We start from the raw sequence: 20,719 nt of genomic DNA, 5'->3' as shown, positions 1-20,719 counted from the left end.
AACCCATTTAACGCACTCATTCTTTAAACCAGTGGTCATCAAATTAAGGCTCACGGGCTGACTCTGGCTCTCCACGCCCCTTTCATCGGCCCCCCTGCCCCTCTGTCCACCACCACTTGAACTGGCCCTCTGAGGCAATCCGCAAAAATTATCATGGCCTATTTTTTTTAATTACTTGTTGGCAAATAATAACACATCTGCATCTTGTATTTTGTAGATTTTTTCAAATAAAGCTATATATTTGCATGAAGTATTTATATTTATATTTAAATAATTATATGATGTATTTACATTTGCCGCTGAATTTTCATCACCTGACAAGCTCAAAATCAAACAGGGACAGTCAACGCACATGCAGAGTTCTGAAGTGCAGTTAAGGAAACCAAAACGGAGAGTGTTAAAGTACGAAAAGTTGACAGAGAGTGCCGAGAACAAGAACAGAGGATGACCGATAATTTTTTGTTCAGTGTAAGGACCGTGCTTTTTGTCTGATGTGTAAAGAAAGTGTGGTGGTTTTCAGAGAATATAATCTGCGTCGTCAGGGTCGTTCAGTTCTGTTATACGGCTGACACGACACCGGCCCCCATCAGTCAGGCGCGATAATGTGGCCCCCAGAGAAAAAAGTTTGGTGACCCCTGTTGTAAACTGATGGATCTCTCCTGGGCACTATTCAAACCCTCATTATGGTTGGCAGTACGATTTCATCCAAGGTTCCAAACCCACAAACCTACGTAACCCATTTGTCATAAATACACAAAACCATGATACAAAACAATACACTACAACTTCACAAACCTGATGTAATGTGCAGTAGTTTCATTGGCTTAATGCATGCTGATTGTGTTGTGATAGCACTTTGAAGGAGGGGTGAGCGTGGGAAGCAAAGGGAGGGGGTTGGGGGACTCAGAGCATTAAAAAACTAAAAAAACAAAACGTGCTTTTATTTAAATCTAAATATGTTATGTGTTAGTACGGTATTACAGTATTAAGGTATCCTGAATTATCAAAAAGTGGCAACATTCTTACTTTCATTACTGTCATTAAAAAAATCTGCAGCGCATAAGGACCTAATATAATATTATAATTTATTGATTCCTAAATTTGTTTGCTCAGCACAAATGAATGTGTGGTTGTATTTTCAATTTAATACTATCACAATTTAAAACTAAAAGTGTCTATAATGTTTCTTTTAACTGCGTGGGGAGGTGACGTTCGATTCGATTTGTTCCGTTGTCACATGACGCTCATAAGGGAGACCAAGAAAAGATGGCAAGTCCAGCCACAAACGACGTGGTCCGAAAAAAAATACTAGTACTTCTGCAATTTGGCAGCATTTTGGCTTCAGGCCGAATGCCAGTGAATGTTGACAAGGCTGTATGAACAATATGTATGAAGACGGTGGTAAATAAACCAACTGACCGTACCCGTTGCGGTCTCAGGATACGCTGTAGCTTATAGCCTATGCCATAGCATATATTTTCGTTACTGCATTTGTAACTTATTGTTCTTTTCAAGGTTTATCACAATTAGGAGATAACCCTAGTTAGCAGTTAATACCCCACAGTGTAATACCATGTCTTTAAAGTTATGACTTGTTCTAATTTAGACAACAGGTTTGTTCGACAAATACTGTGACAACAATAAACATAACTGATAACAGATCCCTGGTCAGAATCTATTTTGTTGAGTTGGGAGCTGTTGTTTTCAATTTTAGACACACATTTGTTAGGACAGATCCCAGAGAAGAGTAAATATGTTCCCTTATGTCATGATGTATTAAGATAAAAACTCCTCCACAGACACAGGACTCACCACTAGAGTAGAGACGACCTCATCGGCCACTTCTTTGACGGTGACCACGTAGCGGCTGGTCTCGGGGTTGATGATGCGCTCCTCCTTCTCCCAGCGCACCATGATGGGCTTCTCCCCATGGGCGATGCAGCTCATCCTCTTCTCCTCGCCCTGAGTGGCCAGAGTGGTGTTGGGGTACGACGTGATCATGGCCGGGACTGGGTGAAGCAGGGACAAAACACAAGAGAGATTATTTATCTTTCTTTTAATGTCAAATGTCCCTGTACTGAAGTTGTTGCAGCAACATAAACCTCTCACTGAGACCAATAAAGTTTGATTATTTTATCCTTGTCTGCCTCCTGAAGCCTCCCTCAGGTTTACTCTTTCCTTCCGTGGTTTTCTTTGGGAAACCACTTACAATGACACATTTGATTGACAGCTGGAAAATGGAGGATGGAGGAGAGGAATAAAGGAGAAGGAAGCTAAAAGTGCACCCTATAGGTACGCCCGTGTAGGCTTTGATAGCGACACAGCACGCTAACCTGATGCTAACGTGATGCTAACTAGAGGAAAGGCGGAGGGAGGCCGTGACTCCTGCCTGAACTCGCCTCCCGCCGTCGGGTAAGAGACGGACCGACTGCACCGGGTAAAACACACCAGCCTCATTAGCACAACATCTACTGCTCCGGCAAAGGAGAGAGAGCAAAAGAGAGGAAGAGAGAGAAAGAATAGATAATAGATAATAGAGAGAAAGAAAGAGGGACTGAAAGGAGAGAGACAGAAAGAGAGAGAGAAAGACAGAGAGAGAGAGATAAAGAGAGTAGATAATAGAGAAAGAAAGAGAGACTGAAAGAAGAGAGACAGGGAAAAAGAGAGAGAGAGGGGGGATAAGAAAAAGAGAGAAAATAGATAATACAGTAGATAATAGAGATAATAGATAATAGAGAGAAAGAAAGAAAGAGGGATTGAAAGGAGAGAGAGAGAGAGAGGAAGAGAGAAATGGAGAGAGGGGAAAGGAGAGGAAGAGGGAGGAAGAGAGAAAAAAAATGAGACAGCGAAAGAGAGAGAATAGATAACAGAGTAGATGATAGATAAGAGAGAAAGAAAGAAAGATTGAAAGGAGAGAGACAGGGGGAGAGAGAAAGGAAGAGAGAGGGAGGAAGAGAGAGGGAACAGAGAGAAAGAAAGAGAGATTGAAAGGAGAAAGAAAGAGAGATTGAAAGGAGAGAGACAGGGAGAGAGAGAGAGGAAATGAGAGAAAGAGAGAGAGAAAGAGTGAGAATAGATAATAGAGTTATAGAGATAATAGAGAGAAAGAAAGATCAAAAGGAGAAAGACAGGGAGAGAGAGAAAGGAAGAGAGAGGGAGGAAGAGAGAGAGGGAACAGAGAGAAAGAAAGAGAGATTGAAAGGAGAGAGAGAGAGGGGAGAGAGAGAGAGGAGAAAGAGGAAATGAGAGAGAGAGAGAGAGAGAGAGAGAGAGAAAGATATTCGAGAGACAATGAGAGAGATTGAACGGAGAGAGACAGGGAGAGAGAGAGACAGACAGAGAGAGAGAGAGAATAAATAACAGAGATAATAGATAATAGAGAAAAAGAAAGAGGGATTTAAAGGATAGAGGGAGAGAGAGAGAAAGAGAGAGAAAGAGACAATAGAGATAGATAGGGAGAGAGAAAGAGAGAGAAAGATTGAAAGAAGGGAGAGGAGGAGAGAGAGTGAGAGAAAATAGAGATAGATAGATAGACATAGAAAGATTGAAAGAAGAGAGAGAAGAAGAGAGCAGAGAGGAGAGAGAGATCTTTCCAGGTCTAAAATGGTCTAAATGATTCTAGTGAAAGTGTATGGATTTCAAAAACACACAGAGGTATTCCTTTATTACCACATGACATCACAAGGTGGAACAGAGTGTTTTCCATTTGAGAGAAGAACGCAGCTTAAACACACAGGGTTTGTGTGTTAATCGTGTGTGAATGAAACAAAACAAAACTCCAAGAATATTTGTGATGAGGAAACAACATTATAACATAAAGATCAGAAAATAGCGTATTACGGGGCCGTTTAAAATCCCGCGGTAACTCCACTTTAAATACTTTGCCGTGCCATCGAGCTGAGCACCATCGCACTAGTGTCATGGACCTCGGACTGGAGTGGGGCTCTTCTTCCATAATCGTGTGTGCAGTTGCGTGCATATTCATGACTGTGAAACTCAAGTCCGGGGGAGCTAAGTGGTGCGCGTGACACTTCTCAGCCACACTAGGCGGCGTGGAGAGAGGCCCCAGCTTGTACCCCTGCAGCTCCGACTACGCTCCCCCGTCACGGCTCCTCTCTCCCAGCCTTGCGCTCCTCTCCGACTACTCCCCCGCCCCCCTCCTCCTCCTCCAGCTCACACCACGACACACATGATTTAATGATGAGAGGGGGCTTTGATTATTCATACGGAGAGGAGCAGACAGTGCGCCGGCCGGGCCCCGTTGTCTCGCTCGCAGATATATGGGAGGAATAAGACATGCAGAGCCACGCAGTTTTTAAAAATAAACTGTAAGAGATATGGCTCTCAGTAGGACCGTCACCATGTTTACACGCGGAGACAAAAGCAGGATTTAAGGACACGCCTGCGGAGGAGAACAACAATAATTTAATGGGTATTTTCTGATACTAATACTGAGTTATAACAGCGGTTCAGTGGTCAGACAGGCCCATGTTTCTATGAGGAAGGAAGATTAGAAAAATACATTTTACAATCCTGTTTTGAATTTGGGGAGATCCATCGTTTGTATCTGTGTTTCTGGTAGGTCTTTATATCATTTGTTCAGTGTTTTTTTTTAAATAAAACCAAAAATAAGAAAATGAAAAAACGATTTTCTTCATTATTTGTCTCTAAAACCAAAATGAAAAAATGGATAACAATTATTTTTTCAGTTTTTGATTCTGTGTTTAAATAAATAATGGAAAAAACGGATAACGGCTGTTTCCTGTTTACGTGATTTAAACTGCGATGCTGGACTTGCGTCGTATACGGACTGAACCAGGACTGAACCAGGACTAAAACAGGACTGAGAGTCAGGACGGGCCTGGAGGTGTGCTCGCATAGACTCTCAGGTGATCAGGACTGAGACCAGGACTGAGACCGGGACTAGATGGGAACTGAGACTGGGACTAATACTGGGATCGAGATTGACACCAGACCAGAACTGAGACCAGGGCTGAGACCAGGACTGAGGTCAGGACCAGACAGGAACTGAGACAAGGACTGAGACCAGGACTGAGACCAGGACCAGATGGGAACTGAGACCGTGACCAGACCAGGACTGTGACCGGTTTAGTCCTGATTTAGACCTCATTTAGTCTTGGTTCAGTTCTGGTTTAGACCTGGTTTAAACCTTGATTAGTCCTGGTTCAGTCTGTATGAGGCGCAAAAGTCCGGCATCACAGTTTAAGTCACGGAAACAGGAAACAGATGTTATCCGTTTTTTCCATTATTCCTTTAAACACAAAATCAAAAACTGAAAAAACTAACTGTTCCCTTTTTTTATTTTGGTTTTGGAGACAAATAATGAAGAAAACTGTTGTTTTTCTTGTTTTTGGTATTATTTTGAAAAACGAATGAATGAATGATTCTGGTGGTTTTCAGATTTTCACATGGGGGACAAGAGCTAAAGAGTTTTTGATAACACTGTACTGCCCTGAAATATCGAAAAGGTAATCTCACAGATGTTGAACCTGATCATTCAATGACTACACCCAAAAATCTGCTCTTTAACAATATTAACCAAAATAATAATAATATTAACCAAAATAATAATAATATTGACCAAAAAAAAATCATGATAATGATTTTTTCCATAATTGAGCAGCCCTAGTTAGGTCAACTAGTTATAAAGAAAATAATAAAACAGACATTAAAAATAGCTCCTGAAACAAATCTAGTAAGTGAGACTGCAGAGGTTCTATACTTGTCATTTAAAGATTTCAATTAAAGCAGTATTAGATTTGAAATAAAATGAACCCATGGACTACTTTCAGGTTCAAACCATCATCTGAGACACACTGGATTAGAGGGAAGCCACCTTCACTCAATTTTCCAAAGACAAAGAATTGCAAATAAAGAAGAACAATAGAGTCAATGAAAATGGAAATTAACATAATAGATAGAGTTCCTTGAAGCCTCAAAGCTCAAACTCCCTTTCTTATGTCTGCCAGGCCCATCTACACTAATGTGTGTGAGCCCCCCTTTCTCTCTCTCCCTCCATCCCTCTCTTCCTCTCCTTCCTACCTCTCTCCATCCCTCTCAGCTCTCCCTACCTCTATCCCTCTCTTCTCCTCCCCTCCCCACCTCCCTCCATCCTTCTCATCCTCACTTCCTACCTCAATATCTCCTCCCTCCCTCTTCCTGCCTCTCTATCCCTCCTCTCTCTCTCTTCCCTCCCTCTCCATCTCTCTTCCCTCCCTCTCCATACCTCTTTCTCTCCATCCCTCCTTCTCTCCCTCCCTCTCCTGTCATCCCGCCTTCTCTTTTACCTCTCTCTCCTTTCCCCCTTCTCTCCTTCCCTTGCTCTCCATCCCCTTTCTCTCCTCTTCTTCCTTCTCTCTCCTCCTTCCTTCTCTCCTTCCCTCTCTCTCCAGCCCCCTTCTCTCCTCTTCCTCCTTCTCTCTCCTCCTTCCTCCTCTCCTCTCTCTTAATCTCTCCTCCCCTCTCCTCCTTCCTTCTCTCCCTCCGTCTCTCCATCCTCCTTCTCTCCCTTCCTCTCTCTAGACTCCCCTTCTCTCCTCTTCCTCCTTCTCTCTCCTCTTCCTCCTTCGCCCTCCTCCTTCCTTCTCTCCCTCCATCTCTCTCCGTTCCCCTTCTCTCCTCTTCCTCCTTCGCCCACCTCCTTCCTTCTCTCCCTCCATCTCTCTCCATTCCCCTTCTCTCCTCTTCCTCCTACTCTCTCCTGTTTCCTTCTCTCCCTCCATCTCTCTCCACCCCCTTCTCTCCTCTTCCTCCTTCCTTCTCGCCCTCTCCTCGCTCTACATTCCCTTCTCTCTCCTCCTTCTCTCCCTCCATCTCACTCCATTCCCCTTCTCTCCTCTTCCTCCTTCTCTCTCCTGCTTCCTTCTCTCCCTCCATCTCTCTCCCTTCTCTCATGATGGAACGTGTCAGACTGGGACCTCCAACGTTTAAAACTCATCTCTTATTCAGCCTCCCTCCTCCTCTTCCTCCCCTCTTCCTCCCGTCCTTCTCTCCCATCCTCCCCCCTCCTCACACCATCGTCTCCCTCCTCACCGCCCCCGCGCAGGAAATCGCTGATTTATTTTGCATGGCAACTATGAATTTTAAGTGAGTCCTATTAAAATAGTCTCCTCAGCCCCTTCTGTAAATGTTATTGCTCCTTAACAGCCGCTATTTTCTCCGTCTAAATCTGGAGCTCATTCACACAACCGAAAGGAGGGCGTGTAATGATGCACGGCTCTGTCTGATCATATTCTGACCTATATATACTCTGGTCATTTAAATATGTAGGCTACTCGCTGTTATGTGCACGTGTAAGTAAGCAAAAATGTAACTGTACTTCAGCGCAGCAGCAGAACCATCAGCCACCTCAGATGTCACTGTTTATATTTCCAGGAACAGACAGGATCATGTAGTTTTTCTCTTCCTTTCTGCTGTCAAAGTTTAGCCAATCAATTAACTATTTCATGTAACTCTCTTTGAATATATTGATATCCAAATCTCTCGATATGATATTATCATGATATGCATCTCACGGTATGATATTTATTATTTTGAAGAGGCTTATATAATTTTAGATAGGATACTTTTTTGCTTCTAAAATACTTTGACAAGATATTGGTGTGAATTATTACTGTCAGAATCTCAAAAATTCAAGTTAAAAACATATTTCTTCATGTTATCTGTGCTGAAATGAATCATGGGATATGTAATTCTCTATGTTTATAAGCTGTTCCTACTAAAGAACAATGTATTTAAGCAAACGAACTTGTGATTCGATATATTGTGACAGCTCTCGATATTACTGTGAGACCTCTGACGATACGATATCACAATATTTCGGTTATTGTTACATCCCTAGTGTTTTTCTAGGCTGAAAGTCAAGTACTAATGAGATTTTAACCAACAATCTCTTAGAAAAAAATCATTAAAAAAGACTTAAACTCAAGTGAGCAGCTGTTCTGTAATAAAAATTTAATGGACTAGAATACAGGGCACCACATAGTGTAGCTACACATTTGCCTTTTTAAGCATGACTAGAGACTTAATTCATAATGAACAAGTAATTTATGAATTAAGAATGATTCATGTATGAATCATTAAAGGTCCTATATTACACAAAATTGACTCTTATGAGCTTTTAGACCATGTTATAACGTTGTTACCTCATCAAAAACATACCTGGAATTGTGTTTTGTTTGAGTAATCCTGCATTATTAGTCTGTCTATAAAATGCTCTCTTTCCACCTTGTGATGTCATGAAGTGGTAGTTTTAAAATTAATGGCTACCTTTTACCTTTAGTTTGGATGAGCCTAGCAATTCCAGGGCTGGACCAGGACTAAACCAGAAATGAACCAGTTTTTTTTTTTTTTCGTTTTCTTATTTTTGGTTTTATTTTGAAAAATGAATGAATGAGTGACACACAAATTCCTCTTGGCCGTAGGCGGGTACTTTTTTTATTTAACCAATCGCTGCTCTTTGATTGTGACCTATGTAATGCGCCAAATCCCGTAGGAAGAAGGGCAATAACGTCTTTTCCCTTGATAAAATTCACCAAGCATTCTCTTTGTTCCGGCTTTAAATCCTCAATCTTGGGAATCGTTGCTAACACAGAATGTATGGCTTCATCTACATCCATCTCAACCGCTTTGTTTAGTGTTGTGCTGCACCACAGAAGGGACCAAGACAGGTGCTTGAGTTTGACGTCATGGCTTCACAGTTCTTTGCTGATTGGCCGGGGCGCGGTCTACAACTTCTGGGATTCTTACAAACTGTCTAGTGTATTCTGATTCTTGACCTAGTCGCTGGAGAGAAATGAAACTGAGTGGAGGCACTAGGTGGCAGCAGCCTGGCTATTACAGAATATGACAGTCCAATATTTTACCATGACAATAAAGAAGCCAAAGAATACAGCTTATTTGTGTGTACAGTATAGCTACATATATATATTCTTTAGTATATAGTGTACAGTCAATACATGCATGTTAATGAAAATGTATAATGAGGAATACATCAGTGTGCTTTTCCATCCATGTCTGACCTTGGACTTCTACAAAGCATGAATATTTATAATAAACATTTTCAGTTGCCCATGTATTCAGTGCCCATTTGCAGCAGACATCTCCTCTGCCTGGATTAGCCTCGCACTGGTTTGTGTGTGGTAGGCTGAAGGAGGCTCTGGTGGTCCTCCTCATCTCTATGCATCCACTGTGGCGCGCTCGCTAGGCCCCGGGCAAAACCTATTCTTTTTGATAGCCCATAATTGCCCGGCTGATGTATATTTTTTAATATCCAGCGATATTACAGGGGCTGGTAATAAAACACAGGCGGGTGTGGAGGAGAGCGGGAGAGCAGGGAGAGGTGACATGAGGGGAAGATCAAGAGTGAAGTCTGATGGCGCGGATTAAAGGAGATGTTCATGATTTTTACTAGAGATGTAACAATAACTGTAATATCATAATATCATATCGTCAAAAGTCTCAAAATAATATCATGGGCTATCACACTATATCGAATTACACGTCTCTTTGCTTAAATCCATTATTGTGGTGCAGCAACAGTTAAAAAACAGAGAGAACTACATAGACCATAATGCTTTGCTCCCTTTAAGTGCACACTACATGAAGAAATAACTATTATTAAGCGCTTTGAATGATGACAGAACGAAAGTCTTGTCAAGGCATTTAACAAAGGAAAAGTAGACTATTCACAGTTTTGTGAATATCGTATTGAAAATATATTGTACAGAGAGATTTGGATATCATTACATCCCTAATTTTTAGTGTTACAATCCTGAAAAACAGAACTTTTTTTTTTTTCCAAATTCCAGCGATCCAAACTTTCCTAACGCAATCCTAAAATTGTAATTATTCTGTGTTTTTCTCAACATTCAGTGGACAGAATGGAGGTTTGGCATCACTGTAATTTAAACAACAACTTTGCAGATGATAAAAACGCTTTATAATGATGTTTAAATATTTGTATGGAAGGTAAAAAACAATAATGTATTGGAAATAGTGACATTTTATTGTATTTTACAGCTCATGTTTATGATGATCTAAGTCAGTTTTATAATGCAATTGTAATAAACTCTGTATTTTTAGTGTGTTCATCTGCGCAGGGACTGAGATCTTTTCTTTTGTAAAATTAATTAATTGTATACGGTCTCTGACAAATAGAGCATAAACTAAACTAATTAGATGCTGAAAGCAAACAGCAATTTCATTTTGACCCACTTCATTTTATAATCTCTATGGGGTAAAACATGATTTACTGTATTACAAGTTTAAAAAAATTGTGGACATTTTTAAAAATCTACAAATAAGCTATATGTCATGTATCTATATATCACATTATGTATTGTTTTAGTAATAGAAAATACAGTTGGGAAGTAACAAAAACTTAAGTACCAGTAGGGCATTACAGTGTCAAAATATTTTACTCAAGAAAGAGTAGAAGTACAATCTCTAAGTAAGTAAGTGTACCTGAATAAATGTAACTGTAAGTAACTTGTAAATCGATAAAAATTGCAGCCATATGGGGTCAGTAAAGAAATAAACAAAGAAATCACCGTAACTGTGCAAAGATTTCCAGATTGTTATGCATAATTTTTATTTTGTTAGATGTAAGAAAATATGAAAACACACATTCAAATCTACGTTACGTCATTCAGTTTTAATATAGCTGAATAAATAAAAGGCCACAGAGGAGAAGAAAGTGAGAGTTACATGTGTAAATTACTTTCCACATACTGTACTCCAGCTCCTTTGTTAATGCGTTTACACTGAGAGTCCATTTACACTGCCAAGACACAATTTACTGTAACTGAGTCAGAGGTGGAGAGTAACACAATACTCTTATCTTTACTTTCCTACTCTTGGGGCTGTAATAGTGGCAGTAACATACCAGCAAAAGTACTAGAAGCAGTAGTAGTAGTAGTAGTGATAATGTAGCAAGTAGTAGCAGCAGCAGTTGTAGTTTTATAGCACATGTATTTGTAGCAGTAGCAGCTATAGTAGTAGTAGTAGTAGTAGTAGTAGTAGTAGTAGTAGTAGTAGTAGTCGTAGTAGTAGTAGCAGTAGTAGTAGTAGTAGTAATAGTAGTAGTAGTGTTTGTAGTATTAAATGTACCAGTTGTAGTAACATACTATATCAGTATTATATTATTTACTGTAAGTATTCTAAGTAATAGTAGTAGTAGAGCATCAATGATAGTAGTATTGTAGTACTGTAGTATTAGCAGTAGCAGAGCTGTAATAAAAGTGGCAATAGAAGAAGTGGAAGCAATGGCAGTATTTAAAGCCATAGTATGTAACTTTTTCAGCAAAATAGAGTAAAAATAAAAGCTTTTTTTTTTTTTTTTTTCATTTTATTGCACTTAAAACATGTGTCTTTACACTGAGTGGGCTTGCATCTCCACAAACTTGACTCTTATTTGGCAAGAACAAGGACCTCCTGCTTGTAACTATGGCAACCTATGGGTATACTCATCAACAGTATGGAATCATGCAGTTGATAAGAAAGTTACATATTGCACCTTTAAGTACAAAATCTGATGACCTATTACTTAAATGATTATTTCTGGTACGTCTTGTAACTGTCCCCCATGTATTTCAGAAGTGCCTGAGTAAAGAATATGGTCTCCCTTCAGCAGTGCTTGTGTTGTGTGCTTGTGTAAAATGGAGGCAGGGATGCTTGTGCAGCCATAGGTCAACTCGCTGCATAGCAACTGGGCCCGGCCGTACAGTCACACTCAGCACAGTGATGTATGGAGAAGGAGAAGCAGAGGCTGAGCAGCTGCTGCTGCTGCTGCTACTGCTGCTGCTGCTGCTGCTGCTGCTGCTGCTGCTGCCCAGGAGAGGCCTCACACTGCACCAACACATGGGATAGACCCACATATGATATGTTTACTACAGTTCTTCACTGATTTCTTCTTAATCTGGAATTTTAAAGTGCTTAAACTGCTCTGAGTTACAGATACAGTTTCATATTAAAATCTTGTCAAGTACTTATATAATATATAATTATTTAATTCACTATTCTTCCTGTTTGGCACAATCTATGTACTCTGAAAAATGAAGCAGCATTAAACTAAAAATAATGACTCTTGATGAGCCAGGTGTGTTATGCAGACAGTCTGACATGAATACATAATATATAATACATAATATAATATATAATATATTATATATAATATAATATATATATAATAAAGACTTTTGATGATACAGTATAATATTTCTGTTATTGTTACATCTGGAGTATCTGTAAACTTAAGCCGTTCATTCTGAGTGATTCTTTGTCCAGTACGGCAGCACATGTGGCAATGTGGCCGTGCATATGGGTCATAAGACTCAGTGATGCTCTACTGTCCCTAATTTCGTTTGTCTCCTCATCAACGACTGTACATGAGCAGTAGTCAACCCAGCTTAAGCAGAGCTTTAAAAAAGTAACTAGTAGAACAAGCTGAAAAACAAATGAACTTCTCTAAACTCATTTTCTTGACTCTTCTCCAACAAATGTGATCTTAAAACTGTTGTGGGTGTCAATATTTGATTTTGTTGTTATTCTATACCACTGGTGGTTATTTAAGACAGACTTGACAGCCTAGAGAAATGTACATTAATGGAGCATACATGAGCCTACTCTGGGCAGTGCGTTACAATATACAGAATCATGTGGTTCTAATGTGGTTCTAACTCTTAACAGTGAAATACAATATAGACCTGTGTGGTTTATAGATGTGGTTTTTACTCTTGAGGGTGATGTACAGAATAGCGGTACATGTGGTGCTAACATGGTACCCTTGGGGGTTAAATACAGTTACAGTATGACAGTACATGTGGTACTCACTCTTGACGGTGAGGTACATGGACTTGCTGACGTCAGCTCCCACGTCGTTGCTGACTTTACACAGGTAGAAGCCGCTGTCGTCCTCCAGCACGTGTTTGATGAGCAAGGAGCCGTTACTCAGCAACTGAATCCTGGAGCCAGAGTTCAGGGGGATGGGCAGGAACTGGGGCACTCCCGCACCTGCAAAACACCACACACAGATAATAGTGACCATAGTTGTATATTGCAGTTTTCACTCAATGCCACTTTAACATTTGGAGTTATTAATGCCAAACATGACCAGCAACAACAGTAAAGTCAGTTGATTTTTATTCGTATAGTATCAAGTGACAAGAAATAGGTAATTATGAATAAAACAGCACTGAAAACATTGGCCTCCCAGACATAAACAGGCTATTTGCTCTTTGGCAAACTCTTGAGCTAACATGGCATATGTTTGTAACATACGGCTGACCTTCAGACTGTACATGAGTGTGGATGCATGTTTACAGATTTGATGACAAAGCCTGTCAGATTATGGCTGGATTGAAAACATGTTTCTCCACACCAGACCTAAATCCCAGGGCCAGTAAACAGCTGCAGGAGCTGAGGCCAGGCAGGGCTGTGATGCAATCAGAACAGACATAATACTCATGTTTAACAAAGCACAGCCACAGCAGGCACAGGGGAGCACAGGGCCTTGGACACATGCAGCCTTGGACTGGGGCCAATATCACAAGGCTTTCTCTCATTATGAAACCATTCATTGTAAAATGAATAAACATCAGTAATTATGAGGCAAGTCTAATGTAAGCTACAGCAAAAACAACTTCATATCCCAGCTCTTTAAGTTCAGACTAAATGAATCCATTATCTCCATCAGTGTACTGAGATGACAGTGAGTGAACTCACCTTGGAGCCTGAGTGAGCTATGAGGCGCTCACAAGGAGCAAACAACTCATTGATTCTGTGTGTACAGCATGTTCTGTATTCAGGGGATTTCATGTATGTGTCCTCAAGTATGAAATAAATAATGTTGAATTATGCAGTAAATAAAATAATATCTTAACATGATGAAACCCACACAAAAATAAACTCAAAAAGGCCCTTGTATCTGACTTTGGACCAGCCATAGAGAAAACTAACTCTGCATGAATGTGCAGAAGTGTACATCCATGCTAACTGCACATGTCCTGCTCATGTTCTGATAAGTGCCACAATCCGCCGCGCTCATCTACTATTAAACACACGTGTGCACTGTGGCGCACATCACATTAGAGCTCTGTTAGCGTTAGCGTGTAGAGATTAGCTCATTTAGAGCTGTGGGTTTTTGTCTTTAATTAAAATGCAGTCAAGTGGCCATGGCAAGCAAAGGGTCAAGTGGTGACTTTGTTCTGACTCCCCTGGCTCTGGGAGGGCGAGAGGGAGAGGAGAGGGAGAAGAGAGGAAGAAGAGAGGAGAGAGAGAGAGAGGAAGAGGAAGAGGAGAGGAAGAGGAGAGGAGAGGGAGAGGAGAGGAGAGGAGAGAGGAGAGGAGAGGAGAGAGGAGAGGGAGAGGAGAGGAAGAGGAGAGGGAGAGGAAGAGGAGAGGAGAGGGAGAAGAAGAGGAGAAGAAGATGAGTGGAAGAGGAGAGGAGAGGGAGAGGAGAGGAAGAGGAGATCCCGAGGAGAGGAGAGGGGGAGGAGAGGAAGAGGAGACGGAGAGGAAGAGGAGAGGGAGAGAAGAGTGAGAAGAGAGGGAGAGCCCAGCCCATAGAGAGGGGCTCTTCCTTGAATTATGGATTTTTCATATCCAAATAGTACTAGTCGTTATGCTAATAGCAGTTGACCTTTACTTACTGTTCCATATCTCCCAGAGACACTCATCTGGCTCCTAGCTAGCATGGCTGCAGTAATAGCAAAAGGCAGCCATTCTGTGGACAAACTGCAGCGAGGCTTACAGCACATTAGACAATGGCGTCCCACGACACCTGCCCTGGCCCCACACCGGCCGCTTTTCATTACTCATCTCTTTAAAAACAAGCACCTCCACTCCCCTCGCCTTTCTGTGTGTCCACTCAAATTACTTTACTCTTTAACGGACCAAGATTTTTTTTCACCTTATCTCTTTGAATACTTGTTTTTAGATACACAACAGACTTCTTTTTATTTACATTAGATTACTGTTGTTAAATTGAAAATCAAACTACTAATCAGGCGTAGGTTTGCATAGAGACAGTGGGGACATGTCACAACAACACAACAAAGACAAAATAGTCCCTACCAAAATTTGCCATTTTATTTTAATGAACAAAAATATAATTTTATTCTGATATTTTTCCAAACTCAATAGTATTAATTTAACATGTTTTAGTTTACATTTTGTTTATTAAATGTTCTGAGATGTATTCAGTGATATGACGACAGGGTTACTCCTATCTATCACCACAAGTGCACCTCCCAAACACAGCCCTACTCGTGCGCTGTTATAAGCCGGACTCTACTGACAATATTCCATGGAAAAATGTCTGCACATTACCTCGCAAATATCTCATCACCAACAAGCAAAGGGAAATCTGTGACAAACTTCTACATCGCTGTTATTCCTTAAAGAATCATCTTAGAAGGACACAAACTGTACATTTCGCAAATTGAAAAATTAAACCACCTCTCACTTATTTTGGACCTGTCCAGACTCTGTGTGTTTTTGGAAAGAATTCATAAAACATATGGGGGGAGAATTTAGCTGATAATATCCACATCAAAGCTGAGACCAAACCTACACCCTTGGTATTGAAACTAAATACTCATTTGAGCAAGTATTGATACTAAAAAAGTCACATTCACAAGGCAGAAATGGACCTTTCCTGAGCAGCTTTAGAATGATCTTGAGCTGTATCAGAAGTATAAGACCAAAGAGACTAGTATACGCCAACGGACCACTATGGAACCTACCTGGACCACTGAGGGATTACCGGGGTTTAAGATAAAACCACAAGGTAATAAAAAAGAAAGTACTATGATTTAATGTTGAAAATCACATTCTCACATCAAGTATCGAGTCTGTTCCTTAGTACTGAAATCGAGTTGGAAATTCTAGCATCGTGCCAACACTGTTAGATAAGAGAAATCCAAACGATAACTGGCTCTTTTCAATGTGACCTAAATATGTACAACCAAACAAAGCAAGGTGTGTATTTGACCCCACACACATGGTCTCCCTTTCTATTACTGCTAACCATAAGCACTTCCGTATTGGTCATATAGTAAAAAGCATCCCTGCAGTCTGCCTGTCCAGTCCTCACAATCCCATCAAAGGCTCAAAAACACATCTGATTCTGTTCTTCCTTTGATCTGGAGTCTAACCCACTACCCCCTCTCCCCCTCTCTTCCTCTCTTTCTCCCCCACACAGGCGCACACAGAGACAGCCCGAGCTCATTGGCCGCGGCCCTGCTCCCGGTAAGGCTTTCATCCCTGTTTTATGGTTGGGGGAGCACACACCTGGGGCCCTCTCTTTATCGGGCCTGTTGGAGTGGCTGCGTGGACTCACCTGCTTCTCTTACTCCTTTGTCTAGCGATGTGTTTTTCCTATGAATAACCATTGGCTCAGCTGCTTTTGAGATAAAATATCGGTGTGGGTGGATCAACAAATCCAAGATAGAAAGCAATAAAGGATAGGACTGTCAAAAGTATCAAAAATCAGACACTAATCAACAGAGGTGGGGGACTTGCAAGTCGTGACTTGGACTCGAGTCAGATTTGAGTCACAATTTTTAGGACTTGAGACTTGACTTGATAAAATGGATTAAGACTTGGGACTCAACTTGGACTTGAAGGTCAGTGATTTTGGACTTGACTCAGACTTGAGGTCTGTTACTTCAGCAAAACAGAGGGAACTACAGAGAACAACATCATAACTACATGATAACTACATGATAAAATAGTTGTTATTAAATCTGAATCTTTCTGTTCTGACTGTAATAATTCACACTAAGATCTGTCAATACATTTAAAAAGGAAACATTTGCATTTCTACAACTCTTATGTAAATACTCATATATAAATATTCCATGACTTTTTAAGTACAGTTTAGTTTAACATTCATAAATTCCCAAAAAACTGATCTATATTTGGATTTGGTAATATGGTTTAAAAACTTGAAATGACGATGCTCAAAGCAGACGACTTGGACTTGACTTGGACTTATGGGCCAGTGACTCGAGATTCGACTTGGATTTGCATGTCTTGGGACTTGAGACTTACTTGAGACTCACAAAACAAAGCAAAAAATGACATTAACAGGACAATATCTGAGCTTTTCTGAATAATTTTAGTTTGATTTTGAGCTTGAACAAATATAAGATCTCAGGGAAGATAGAAAGTGCAATTATTTACTTTATTGAGCCATCGTATTTGGTACTGAAGATTGAGTATTGAGTGAATTCCTAAGTACTGAAATTGAGTTTGACATTTCTCAAGGGTAAGAAAGCATATTTTGCCCCATCCGGTTTAGGTACCACCTCTTATTCTTAATTGATAATGCCCTTATGACTGAAAGTAATCAAACTAAGCTTTTTTAATGAAAAACATTGGCTGTGCTTGTGTGGTCAGTAGTAAGGCTGCGCAATTAATTGAATTTTAAATGAGATTGAGTTTCAGTGATCTCTAATTGTCAATTATATGGTTGGATCTCGAGAGGGCCACAGCCAATCCTCTGTCAGTAAAAGGATGTGGTTTACAGCAGACAAATGTTATACTTTATAATCACAGTAATTAAAAGTCCATATTGAAAGCAATTCTTATTTGCTTTTAATGAAACTGAATAAAATTGAAAATCATGACTGTGACTATGAATGTTTTTATTATTAATGTTACTCATATTCAGCAGCTCTTGTCAGTAGTCAGCGTCATTCTTCCAGACTGGAAATTACACGCTTCTAAATGTATCAACTCAAACCAACCAGACGGATGAACGGTGTAAAATATACACACACAAAGCAGTGTTTAGTGGAGCTGCTCATCATGAGTCTAGTGTCATATCTCACCTTTGGAATGCTCCCAGATGATGGTGGGCGGTGGGTAGCCCTCTGCAGAACAGTTGAGTGTCACTGTTTTCCCATAGATGCCATCTTGGTCTTCAGGCTGAACCACAAACTGAGGAGGAACTGCACACAAGAACCAGGACAATATGTTAGACTTGGAATCAGAACAGGTATCGGTATTGTCACTTCAGTCTCGGAATTTATTAGATTCTAATTGAATTGAAATCGAACGGAAAGTGAAAAAGCTGTTATCGCATGTCCTATAAATGATTCAAATTATTATTCATTATTAATCCTACTAGTCCTGATGTAAACTGGCCTGGTTCTGGTCTAGTCCAGGTTTAAATCTGGATTTAGTCCCAAATTAGTAGTTATTTGGCTATAGTTTGTGTGCATTCATTTCCAGTGGTTGAAAGACAAACTTTACTTGAGTACATACTGAAAATAAGTAAGTAAAAGTATAGTTATCTGACTAAAAATATATTCAATTAAAAGTACAAATACTGCTGCCAAATTTCTATTGTACTGCAGTTTTAGAAGCATTTGGATGACGCTTCTATAATAGAAGTTCCTGTCTCAAAATTTCTAAATAAAAAACTGGGGCATCCCTGTTTTTTGGTGGTTGGTAATAATAAAATTGTGAAACGAGTGCGTAATTAAGGCAAATTGTTAAGCAGAGACCACTCATGACGAACATGTGAGTCACAATTTCTTGTGTTTTGGTTGTTTTTAAGCAAATTTTTTTGTATTTTACCTAAACAAATTACAATGTATGACTCAGGGATCAGATTGGTCAAAAATAGGGACACCTGGGACATTTCTTCTATAAAACTGGGATAAATCAATGGTTTTGGATAAATCTGCTGGGACAGGGGACACAAGGCTCAAGGTAAACTGGGATGTCTGGTCACCCTGTTCTATACAAAACTTGACCAGTCAAAAAGGGATAAAACTGTTTAGTCCACTTCTTTAAACAGTCTATGGTTTGTACATTTAGCAAAGAGTAGAGACACCTGTAAATGGAGACAATTTAGCTCAGTAAGTTTTATGACTTGAAATGTAACTAATTACAATTACAAGGCTAGAATTATTCTCAATTATATGTACAGGTGCAGGCTTAAAAATCTACTCAAAAAAGTGCAATCACCCCAAAAACCTTCTCAGTTATAGTAACATATTTGTTATTAGGTTCTTTTACTCTCTCACCTCTGACAATGAGCTGGCTCTGGTGCTCCACAACAGCGGCTTCGTTACGTGCGATGCAGGTGTAGTTCCCGTTGTGGTCTGGGGTCAGGTTGTTGATTCGGAGCGAGCTGGTGAAATCGATGTTGTCCACGGTTACGCCCAAACTGATAGGTATGGGACGGCCATCTTTCTGCCATGTAATATCTAATGGCCGATCTCCTGACATGACCACACAGGGAATGAAGACACGCTGGCCGATGGTGAAGCGCTGGAACTCAAAGGGCTGGATGTACGGAGGCACTGTGAGTACAGGAGGAGACAGAGAAGATGTGAGGAGTCTAAGAACAAGGTCATTCCCCTCGTCGTGTGGCAGGAGTTTTTACACTAATCCTTGTCTAATGCTTTAAAGAGGTCAGAAGAAAAGGGGATGTGATAACTGTACATGCCAGCAGGTCTGTGGCAAAGAACTATCAGTGAAGACTAAATGAGATGTTGCTGCTTTCTGAGGATAAAATACTCTGGGATGGGGGCAGAGGTCATTAGCCAGGCTGGTGTCACCTTGTGCCTGCCCTCAATTTCATTTTGTTTCTCTCCAGCGACTCGGTCAGGAATCAGAATATACTCGACGGTTTGCAAGAACCCTGGAAGATGTAGACCACGCACCAGCCAATCAACAAAGAGCTGTGAAGCCATGACGTCAAACTCAAGCGCCTGTCTGGGTCCCTTCTGTGGTACAGCACAACAGTAAACAAAGTAGTCGAGATGGATGTAGATGAAGATATACATTCTGTGTTGGCAACGATTTTTGAGATCAAGGATTTAAAGCCGGAACAAAGAGAATGTTTGGTGAAAGACATTATTGCCCTTCTTTCTATGGGATTTGGTGCGATACATACGTCACGACCAAATAGCAGCGACTGGTTAAATAAAAAAAGTACCCGCCTACCGTCCAGTGAACAAATCCTAATGCTGCGAGGTCAGACGGTTTCCACAAAGTGAAACTGGCTGATGAATCAGACTGGAGGTTTACAGCAGACGGTTAAGCAAACAACAACTAGCATGCTAACTTGTACTTCCTGATGACCAAACAATAAAACACTTTATACTTATTAGACAGTTAACACAGCTAACATATTTTGATCTCAAGCTGCTTAAACAATATATCTGTACTGGGGCAAGACAAAGTTCAAGCTCAAATACTTTTAACAATTATTACATATTTCTATAAAGAATTCAGAACCGCCAGAGGGATCTAAAAAATTAGATGCATTTCGAAATACAAATGATTTTTATCTTGTTAAAAATGGCCAGATAAATACCCAACAATAATAATAATTTAACCATCATTTTGCCCCATTCTCACAACACTTCTATCAATTATATCCCACTAATTGTATCTCATTCATTCACATAACCATTGCAGTGAGCCCTATTGAAAGAGCCACCCACTTTATTCTATGAGAAGTCTCGATCGCACCAGTCATCTGCGCCTGAGAGTCCAGCCAGTTCAACTAACAGTGAAATAAGCAGCACTTTAGCAGCTTATTTAATTCACAACAAAGTGGAGATAATGGACTACGGGGATCCCCAAAGACACTTCCGCATTTTAAGCACGAGTCCAGTAAATTAACAAATGCACTGGCTGGCTACGGCACCACTGGGAAGAGGAGCGCGCGCTATCA

At 40.4% G+C, this 20,719-nt stretch overlaps 1 protein-coding gene across 4 annotated transcripts in view; it reads right to left on the bottom strand.

Annotated features, from left to right (window-relative positions):
* dscamb (Down syndrome cell adhesion molecule b) overlaps positions 1-20,719 on the bottom strand; it is a 194,632-nt gene that overhangs the window by 32,349 nt on the left and 141,564 nt on the right. For all 4 annotated transcript variants that reach the window (XM_055147714.1, XM_055147713.1, XM_055147715.1 and 1 more), the window contains exons 9-12: positions 19,059-19,337; positions 17,856-17,975; positions 12,853-13,032; positions 1,813-2,009 (exon numbers count right to left, since the gene is read on the bottom strand). In XM_055147714.1, the coding sequence (XP_055003689.1) occupies positions 1,813-2,009; positions 12,853-13,032; positions 17,856-17,975; positions 19,059-19,337 (776 nt within the window). The remainder of the gene's footprint in view (positions 1-1,812; positions 2,010-12,852; positions 13,033-17,855; positions 17,976-19,058; positions 19,338-20,719) is intronic.

This window comes from Boleophthalmus pectinirostris, unplaced genomic scaffold, assembly GCF_026225935.1.
Source record: "Boleophthalmus pectinirostris isolate CB_2022bp ecotype Guang Dong unplaced genomic scaffold, ASM2622593v1 HiC_scaffold_9, whole genome shotgun sequence".
Lineage (NCBI taxonomy): Eukaryota > Metazoa > Chordata > Actinopteri > Gobiiformes > Gobiidae > Boleophthalmus > Boleophthalmus pectinirostris.
Note: the sequence above shows the minus strand (reverse complement) of the source record. Positions and strands in the feature narration are given on the sequence as shown.